This window comes from Ceratosolen solmsi, unplaced genomic scaffold, assembly GCF_000503995.2.
Source record: "Ceratosolen solmsi marchali unplaced genomic scaffold, CerSol_1.0 scaffold61, whole genome shotgun sequence".
Lineage (NCBI taxonomy): Eukaryota > Metazoa > Arthropoda > Insecta > Hymenoptera > Agaonidae > Ceratosolen > Ceratosolen solmsi.
In genome coordinates, this window is record NW_011948435.1 from 1,699,038 (window position 1) to 1,710,036 (window position 10,999).

At 25.6% G+C, this 10,999-nt stretch overlaps 1 protein-coding gene across 1 annotated transcript; it reads left to right on the plus strand.

The window, feature by feature from the left end:
- The first annotated feature begins 1,830 nt into the window (after positions 1-1,830).
- Ir76b (Ionotropic receptor 76b) lies at positions 1,831-10,665 on the plus strand. The gene is made up of 9 exons (XM_011502967.1): positions 1,831-1,906; positions 2,021-2,171; positions 2,995-3,145; positions 3,805-3,914; positions 5,164-5,357; positions 5,531-5,636; positions 6,124-6,316; positions 9,751-9,945; positions 10,243-10,665. Exons 1-9 carry the CDS (start codon positions 1,847-1,849, stop codon positions 10,520-10,522), a joined length of 1,440 nt encoding a protein of 479 aa, XP_011501269.1. The 5' UTR covers positions 1,831-1,846; the 3' UTR covers positions 10,523-10,665.
- Positions 10,666-10,999: the final 334 nt, after the last annotated feature.

The window sequence follows — 10,999 nt, forward strand, 5'->3', positions numbered from 1 at the left end:
TAAATATTATAAAAAGAATTGATATATTTCATATATATTATTTCATTAATAAACTACCGTATTATTAAAAATCGATAGATACTTTGGAAAGGAAATAATTATAATAATTTTAAGCATTTAAACCTTTCCTTTGCATCTATTTTTTAACCAAATGTATATGCGTTCTTTTCGATAATAAGAAAAAATAATAACTTTTGTATTATTAAGGCATTTATTTATACATCACAGTTTCTTTCATCATCTTTCATCCAATTGGCCAATGTAATTTTAATTCTATATTTTATGCCACACTAGTGCATTTAAAAATTTTGTAGAGAATAAAAAATATGTATATTTTTTCATAAATCGAAGAAATTGGCTGTGAAATCAATTTTTCTATAGCTAACACATTATGAGAAATAATATAATAATCTAAATATATTAAGCAATATTTTATTTATATATGTCTTTTTTATTAAATAAAGCTTTAAAATATATTTTAATTGATAATGAAAATGCTTCTTGAGGTGTATAATCATAGTCTATGATAGATTAAACGATAAAACTGACGATTGAACTTTATATTTTATAAACATATATAATTATATTATTATTGTTTATCTGAATTTATAATAGATATTCCATGTTACTTATTTAAATTAAGTTGATATTATAAATTTTTTAACATTCAAACATTTTTTTTACAATTATTTTTTAACATTGGAAAATAAACTTGATATGTATATATATTTATATTGGGCTTATTAATTTATTAATAATATTATATTTCAATGTCTCGTCACTTATTTTTAAACATATTTCTCTATGTTTAATAATATATATATATATATATATATATATATATATATATATATATATATATCACATTTTTTAATTATCGATACTACAATGTCAATCATTTACCATTTCATTAATTTAATTGAACTATCAAACGAACACTTTCTCTCATTGTTTTAAAGAAATTTAATACCTTTTATAATAAATGCTTGTTTCGGAATTTAATTGAGTAAAAAAATAAAGAAATGAATCAGTCGACTTGTTAAATTCATTGAAGATCTTGAAGGATTCCGTTCAATTATTTCCAATTCGTACTTCATCGTGACTGTTTTAATTTAAACAACTTTGCTGACAGTTCTAATTGTATTGAAACTTTATCAATTTCAATTTATTTAAATAAATTGTGTATTTTTACAGTTAATTGATAATTAATATATTAAATATTCTGGGATGGTTAATTTTTATTAATTAATGTTCGTACTACAAATATCTTATCAGTTAATAATATATCATAATAATATAATAAAATGCGGACAAATTTTAATTTGAAGTTCTTCGTTTTTGATGCATTTCTCCAGCTTCAATATATTTAATTTATTCATTATTAAGCATATTATTCAAAAAGAAATATTATCATATCGAGTTTAATGATTATATAAGAATTTACTGGGCTTCACTATAATAATAAATACAATAAAATTAGACGATTACGCTCATTAGAAATTTTACTGTTTTTATAACTAGTTGCATAAAAATTAAAAAAAAAAACTGAATAACCGATTCCCTCCTTCTTTCTTTTTTATCCACTTACATCTTTTTTTTTTTCAATAAAAAAGAAAAATTAAAGCAGCCACATGTAATAATGTAAAATGATTTATGAAACATAAAGACAAAATCAGTTATCATACAAATATCATACAATCATAATTGTAGGAGATGTTACTTCTCAAATATAAACAATTAACGTATTCTCAAAAATGGAAAAAGAAAATAATAATCTATTTCATAAAAAGAAGGAATAACGATTAGCAAGTTTTAATAATAAAGAATTATCAAAGTAAGTCTCGCGATGAATGAAGAACAAGAGCTAAAAGAATTTCCATCGCACATAAGAATCACGTCATATTCTGTAAGTTACATTGATCAATAAATTTCGTATTAGAGATATTATAATGTATCATTAATTTTACATGTAAGATTACTATTTTTATAAAAGAAAAAAATATATGATATTCGAATGTAGGATTGGCCATATTCGATACTTATAAACAATAATGGTAGTATAGACGGTGATGGTTTTGCTTTCGAACTTTTGAAACTGCTCGTTCGAAAATTTAATTTTACCTATACTATTGTCCCACCAGCAGAAGATATTATCGGAGATCAAAAATCGGGTATGATAAAGCAACTATATAACAAGGTAAATTTCATTAATTTGGCGACGAATATTATTCGCGTGACTATTCTATTAAATATTTATTTCCAGATATATTCAGTGAATTCGTTATATTTCAGACGTTTGATTATTTATCATAAAATGAATATGCGAAGGATTTTTAATGTTTAATAGAAGAACGGAATTTGATTACGTTATGCCGTTTATTTATAATAATATTTTCAATATCGTATGTTAAATTAAGATCATGAAAATTAAATGTACTTCGAAAAAAAAAAGGAAAAAAAAAAAGATAAAAAAAAGTATAATCGATTTTAATATGATTTTTTTCTTTTTATCATCATGAAAACTTTACTAAACGAGTTCGTTTCTAATTACAAAATATCAGATTAATTTTGAAATTTTGTATTCTTCCGAACAAACATTGTTTTTATCATAATTAATATTTTCAAATAAAAAACTTCTTTTTATGAATTGTTGTGTTGATAAAGTAAAATTTTATGTAAAACCTCGCAACTAATTAAATATACTAAAAGAATATAGATAATAATTTAATATATTAGAAGCGAAATTATAAACATTGATTTCTACATAAATTCTATTTCTACATAATACAGCAACCTGAAATGTTATAAATTTTCTTCTATTACTATTAAAAGTTTAAACGATAGACAAAAGATAGGTTTAAGTCATGCAAGTAACAATGCTTTCAAAAATATTTCATAATTACAAATGTATTTTACAGGAGGTCGATTTGGCAATTGCTTTTATACCGATGGTAAATGAATTCAGAAAGTATTGTGATTTTTCTGTACCTTTAGATGAAATGGACACAACTTTTCTGATGAAGAGGCCAGGTACATCATCATCAGGGTCTGGACTTTTAGCACCTTTTACTGAACAAGTGTGGATTTTGATTTTCATCTCATTGCTGATTGTTGGGCCAACAATTTATTTGATGATTTTGTTGAGGTTCGATCTTCTCTACGTCATATATACAATTCTTCTTATTAGTCCTATGATCTTATAAAATAAATAATAATGCTTAATAGGCAATGAGAGAAAAGGCGAAAAAACGTTTTTGAACGTAAAAGTTTATAAGACATAAAAGTTTTTTTTTTTTTTTTTTTTTTTTTTTTTTTTTTTTGTGAATTTTCATATCCGTTCATATATAATGCATATAATGGTAAATATAACTTGAAAATTATAATAAAAATGCATGCCGAATAAGTTGTTTCGATTGTAAATAAATGAAATTTGCATTATTTGCAATTACTAACGTAACCCCTTAGTTTTATAATAAGTCACGACCTTCGACTCATTAATGTTTTGAACATTAAAAATATATTTATTATAAGTGATAAGCATAAGCAAGTCGGGTAAATTAAGAACATGCATTTAAGCTAATTTAGCTCTTATTAATTGAGTTAAGGGATGAAATATTTCGTTTCACATTGAATTTGGATAAACGTAATCTGATCTACATTTATTAATTTTTCAATTTCATGCTCTTATGTTAATATAGAAATTAATTTTTTCTTCGTATGTGATTTTTTTTTATTTTATTTTATTTTTTGTTTTTGTTTTTTGTTTTTTGTTTTTTGTTTTTTGTTTTTTGTTTTTATTGACAGATCTAAATTCGCAAAGGACGAACAAGCTGAAAAATTTACCTTTTTAACATGCATGTGGTTCGTTTATGGAGCTTTACTCAAACAAGGGACAACATTTTCTCCAATCGGAGGTAAAAATAGTGCTTTCTATCTTTTATCTCTATTTATTCATACGCAATTGGTATTTCACATACATTCATCAATCGTGATCTAAGAAGCAGCTTAAAATGACAGATTTTCCAATTAATTTTGCCATTGAATTATCTACTGTAAACGCGTAAATAAATTGCTCGTTGAGAAACATTGAATATTCGCAAAGTATAAAAATTCCTATCAAGTATATCAAAATCAAGTCGACTATCAAGTCGACCATATCAATGTTGTGTAAAGTAAATTTTGAAGATTCTCTAACGAATGTATTGTTGTCTGTATGAGCTTAAGTCAGTCTGAGAGGCCGATGCTCGCATCAAACAATCATAAACATATCGGTCTCTCTCTCTCTCTCTCTCTCTCTCTCTCTCTCTCTCTCTGTAAAATATGCATGAGAATTACGAAACAATCAACACGTGCGGTGAACATTCGTAGCGCAAGTATTCAACGCGTTGGATAATAATCCTGCCGAATAGTAATCCTTATCCTGGTGATTCCCTGTACACCGCCGTCGATTGCTCAATAACCGCCCGCAATAAGCAGGAGCAGATTAACAAAAGTCCCGGATTACGCTTCGTAATAGCGAGAGAAGTTCGTCCATTTTCATCGAATGTCCAAGTGTCGAGTGCCTTCGCTATGCCAATTGATCTCGCGCAGCTTCTGCCCAAGACGTCGGCTCGTCCTCTAACGACTGGTTCCCGGGTCACGCTACCTTAGACCTCGATCACAAGCTCGGTAGTCGCTGTCTTAATATCAATATTTACTTATTTAAACTAATCCTCATGGAATCCCGAGTTTTCCGTCTACGCGATATGACTAACTGTCCATATTATCGGAGAGGTCGTACGATCATTGTCATATTCACAACGTCATAATGCGTATGGCAATGCCGTTGCGAATTATTATGAGTCACGCTATAAATGTCGTGTAAAAAAAAAAAAAAAAAAAAAAAAAAACATGTCAACTATAATATTCGATCATGATTTATTTATGCCAAGACATGATAATTCTTAAATTTATATTGCAAGCAACGAGTTAGAGCACTTAGCTCTTGTAATACGTTTGTATTAAGCAAAAGATAATTCAATAAATTGAGCTCTCGTGTAAAATCGACACGAGATCATCGACATATGATAATTGAATGAATTAATAAATAAGAGAAAAAAATTGCTTAATAATAATAAATATCTTAAAAGAAAACCTTCATAATAACGTTGCACCTAATTCTAGATTCGACACGATTGGTCTTTGCTACATGGTGGATTTTTATCACAATTTTGACCTCTTACTATACGGCGAACTTAACAGCATTTCTCACTTTATCTAAATTTACTCTGGCCATAAACTCATTAGATGAACTGGTAAATTACAGATACTCGTGGTTCATAATTAATGGTCGATCTGTGCAGACGCTTTTGCATTATGTAAGTTAACAATTGTCATATTAATGTTCAAAATTACGGACATTATCAATCGATTAAAGCTTCTGTTCGATTTAATATTGCGCTTAAGTATTGAAAGAAATATCGCTCTAATGATTTATAATTCAGCCCAAAGTAATTACTCGAAATTTCGATAAATTAAACGCTCGTTTTAGAACGATCCAGAAGTAGAAGCACTTACAAAATCAAGAAACTGGGGTTACGGTTACTTATACAACGACTATAACATGACCTACAAAAGTATGCTTAAATATGCCAGAGGTAAGCCGTAGCGTAGCTTCCGATCATAAATGTTTACAAAAAAAATTATTATATCCCATAAGAAATTAACATACTCCATTTTCCGTACATTGTACCTGTTTTTTTTTTTTTTTTTTTTTTTTTTTTTTCCCTAAAATTTATAACGAAGAGATTAAGATTTTTATATTGAAATTTTCAATGCCGACAATAAATTATGGTCAAGTAGTTGATTTTTATTTCTTTTTTATTTGTATTCATATATATATATATATATATATATATATATGTAAGAATTTTTTGTTCTGCCTATTAATTTTAAATATTGTAATTAAAATGAAAACAATCGATAAATAAATCGTACATTTGGTCTTTTTATACTAAATATAGCGTAGTGATAAAGAATTTTAAAAATCTCATTACCATTCGTATGATATATTTAGATTTCATCATTGAAGTAAGATTTCATTTAATTATAAATGTTTACTTATAAGAAATTATTTATTTTTAGATGGAAAAGTATTTATAGCCGATCGAATTCTAGCTCAGATGGCAATTTTTGAGGATTATAAAAATAAAACACTCGAAGGAATAATAGAAGAAAAGCGATGTGCCTATGTGATAAGCGAGTCGAATGTTTTGCCAAAAAGGCGAGGATTTGGACTCCCAACAAGATCACCCATTCAAAAGTTTATCAATAGCGAGTAAGAATAATTTATTTATTAGAATTATTATATGAATGCAATGAGATGCAAACGTTGCTCATTCGTCAATTCAATTAAACGAACTTTATTGATGCTCCAAGCTACAAAAAATTGAAATTTAAAGTTCTTTTGAAACAGAATTGTTGGGATATATAACGGATAAGCATTGATGAAATATTTCATTATATTTGTATTGAGAATGCAACAAGTAAGAAAATAAGTAAATTAATCTAATGTTTATCTAATTAAGGTTTTTGATAATAATTTAAGCTATAAATTCATTATTTGTCTATGATATTACTGTCGATTATTTTATAAAAATTATAATAAATGTCGGTTGAATCGAGATTTTCACAAACTTTATCACAAATTTAAAAATAATGAACAATATTGCATAGAATAGAAATAGGAATTTGCATCTTATATTATTCGAGGCACTCGTTACTTCTTATTTATTCTTGTCTAATTATTATCGATAATAAACTTTGAGAATTTATTATTTAAAAATAATTTTGCTGACAACGAACACAAAATGCATATATGTTTTTAATTTTCCAACCAATATTCTTCCATAATATATACATTTATACATTAAACGTTTACTTTACATCTATTGGATTATTATCATTTATTATATAAAATTGTAACAACAAATCATTAATGTTTAAATTATGATAATTTTTTATTTATAAAAATTGAGTTCCTTTTTCTTAAACTTACTCTTTATGGAATATATTATCCAATACTTCATATAAATACTGATAAGAATTTTTCCAAAGTTATCTCCTGTGTTAAATATACATTTAGACATCGATTCTCGTTATTCAAGATTTCAGGTAAATTTACGGCTTACGGGTTACATAGTCATATTTACAATTATACGTTAATTAATTGAAAGAAAGAAATTCTCATTTTTTAGATAATTATTAGTTAATTAAAGACAGTGTGATAATATGTACTTTCATAATATGCAACAATGACCGACTATTATAATAATGTCTGCCGAACTTATACCGATTAATATTTTATATAATAAAAAATAAATATTGTGTTTTTAAATTCACGATGATGCAATATGGAATATTCGTTAATATAAATATAAATATAAAAAACAAAAACAAAAACCGTATTTATTTTTAAGAAAATCTATATATTTAAACATGTATTGTTAAAGATGATATATATGTCACGGATTGGAGAATTAAGCTTCAGATAAATATTTAGTCTTTGTAGAAAATGTTGAATTTTTGTCGTTAGAGTTGAGTACACTATACATAAAAATTGAAATATAACTTTTGTATTAATTATTCAGACATGTTCATAAATTTTCATTAAATATAGATACAAATCCATTAGACAGATTAGTTTTTATATATTTTGAATGCTTGGAAACATTAATAGTACATCTAAACTTCAATGTTATTATTATATGAATTATGTACTTTAATCAATATACATTACGGAAATATAATTATAATTCATGTATATGGTCTAAAAATTTGTAAATAAATCGATTTTTTATATTAATGAAAATCCAATAAAACACAAAGTTTATCACTTGAAAACTTAATAATTTCTTAATAATCCTTTTACTATATAAGAATTAAAAATTAAATTACAATGAGCTTGCCATTTAAAGAATTCGGAATAGAAATGATAAATTTGTAATAATATAATTAAAATAACGTTATATATAATTTTAATGTTTTGGATAATGAAATTTTTGGAGCAAGAACTGGAGTTTGAGATTACTCGTGCAACTTCTTATCCTAGCCATATCAGCTTAATTTATTTCTTCGATATTAAGCAGCTGTCAATAATTATTAACTTATAATAATAATAATTATTATTATTGGCTTCGCTATTTGTAGATTAATAAGCAAATAATATGCCTATGGTTGGAAGATTTAATTTGTAACTCTTATAATGCAAACTGAAGGCTTAAGCATTGAAGTTCCGATGAATTATAACTCGAAAATTCTTCGGATTTTGATATATTTTAATTTTAAAGTTTTAATGTTACTGACATTTTTAATTTTTCATGATGCATTTGAAATGCTTGGTTCGAGCATTTATTATCCGTGAATAAACTCGATATTAATATACGAAAATAATTGTTTAATTATGAATTTAATATAATTAAAAAAAAAAAAAAAAAAAAAAAAACAGTTAAAAGAAATAACGATAATACAAGAATATAATAATTTTATTTATTTCTATAATAACATTAAGTATGATAATAATATTATAATAGATATAAACTATTTTTATGCAAAATGTCACCAACTACATTGGATATTTCGAAGTTCGTAATGAATTAAATTTTTTATCAATATTCTATATATATATATATATATATATATATATATATATAGATAATTCGATAATTTTTATTACACACTATCAGGTATTGAAAAATTATTTAAAACATTTATCAATGTGCCTGTACTTCATAAATAGCTGTAGGTATTTTATCATTTTTCAAGGATACATTGTTAAATTTATGTCAGGATAAGTATTTATGTAGATAAGTAGCCCAGGAAATAAAAGAAAGATATATGGGAGTAAAGAAAATAAATTAACTAAAAAATTGAATTACTGTCAGCAAAAACATAATTAGTAGCATGAATACCGATAAAATAATCAGGCTGCTTTCAGAGAAAAGAAAATTTTATGAATAAACATATTATAAATGTACAATACCTTAAACACTTGACACACAAAATCACAGTTCTTCTAATGGATTTATTTATATGGATTTATACAGGAGAAAAGTAAAAGCTGATAAACTAAATACAATGACAATATACTATTGAAAATAAAATATCTACAATAGATAAAAACAATGTCACACAATTTTTATTTACATTAAACATTATTAGCACACTATTAGCAAACTTTTAAATATGAAGGAATATTATTGTATTATGTGTTACTTTTAAAAGTCTCACATAAAAGTTCGTACTGTAATAATCATTTTATTTTTTCAATATAAAAATGGTAATAAAATGTTTTGCATATATAGGAGTTAAAAAAAATATATGAAAATAAGTGAAATGAAAAGTAAAATAATAAGAAGATAAAGAAAATTAGTATTAGGATACAGTTTATTAGGGTTCTTGAAGTTTACTTTGAAAACGGGAAAAATAATTTTCTGGTTAATCTCTTCTGTCATCTGCACAAGGTTTTTTATTTTATTCACTTATCTAAATATTGTTCACTTTTATATACAAAAATTTTAAACAAGTGCTTAATTTACATTATATATAATTAGAAAATCAGAAATAATTATTTATACATTATTTAATGTTTGTGCGACGATATTTTGTTGATACTTAGTTTAGCGAATAATTTTATTATCGACATTTGTCATATCTGTGACATTATATTATTTTATATTTCATTTTACTCTATTTTATGGCATAATTCACCAGAATGACTGCAGCAATAGAAGGTGGATTAGTGAAGCATTTTAAATTAGAAAAACTACCGGAGGCTCAAATTTGCCCATTGAATCTGAAATCAAAAGAGAGACGATTGAAAATTTCAGATCTTTGGATGACATACAAAGTTGTATTTGCTGGAATGGGCGTATCTATAATAGTTTTCCTTATAGAATTCTTTTCAAGGTAAGAATAAAACTACATTTCTCGTTTTTTTTTATTATTATCTTCTCAGAAAAAGTATTTTAAGTAATGGTTATAATAATTTGTGCACCGATCTTTCAAATTTTTATTATCGAGATTATATGTCGTTGGTCGAGATTCGAAAATTAAATTTTTCGATCGGCAAATTTCAATTATTTTTCATTAATGCGAGAAGAAAAATTCGAGCAACAATGATCAAACGTCGGCTGTAAAAGCAACGAATTATATATTCTCAATCACTGATGGAACAATCAATTGTTATTTGTTTGTAACTCTTAGATTAATACGCAAATGCGTCGAATCCAATGCATTTGTCAAGTATACCTCCGGCAAAATCAAGAATATCGACGCTTCGCCCGAGTCCTGGAATTACATAAAGGAGAGCACAAATTTCTGGATAAGGACGCCCCCACCTATGTACCAACTGCATGAAGAAATATCACGAAAAACTTACTCCATCAATGGCCGTGACTACTACGTTATTAATGAAGAAAGCGGCGATCGGCGTCTAATTCCAATAAGAACATCATCCGCCTATCTTTTTCAATACATTCATTAATCAACTTTCAAAAATATTCATTATGATAATGTGTTTACGGGAATGGCGGGATATAAAATTAGGAACCCTCGGGTAAGTTGGAGTCAATCGATTTGATTTTATTTAAAATGAAAATAGTATTTATAGCCGATAGACGTTAAAAATAAAAAAAAGAGAAAGAAAAAAAAGTCGAAAGTCGATATACATTTTATGATTAAATAACTATTCGATGCTAAATATTTTAAAATCGTATGCGCACTATTCTATTTTCTACATGTCGAACTAAGCGATTAATTAACTCATTCCATATTATAAAATTCATCCTCGTCTTTTGTGTTCCATTTGTGTAATAAAAGTATATATATATATATATATATATATTTTTTTTATCAATATATTCATTCTTACATCAATGTAATTTTTAATGTTCTACAATGAATTTTACGAAAAAGCATAAAGTAAGTAAATATTACATTGTTTATAAATAGCTGACATTTA

Bases quoted from the DNA above. Each gene is read 5' to 3' on its own strand.
- Ir76b (XM_011502967.1), top strand. From the start codon at position 1,847: ATGAATGAAGAACAAGAGCTAAAAGAATTTCCATCGCACATAAGAATC. The intron at 5,358-5,530 runs GTAAGTTAACAA...CGCTCGTTTTAG, and splicing joins TGCAGACGCTTTTGCATTAT to AACGATCCAGAAGTAGAAGC. The intron at 5,637-6,123 runs GTAAGCCGTAGC...ATTTATTTTTAG, and splicing joins TATGCTTAAATATGCCAGAG to ATGGAAAAGTATTTATAGCC.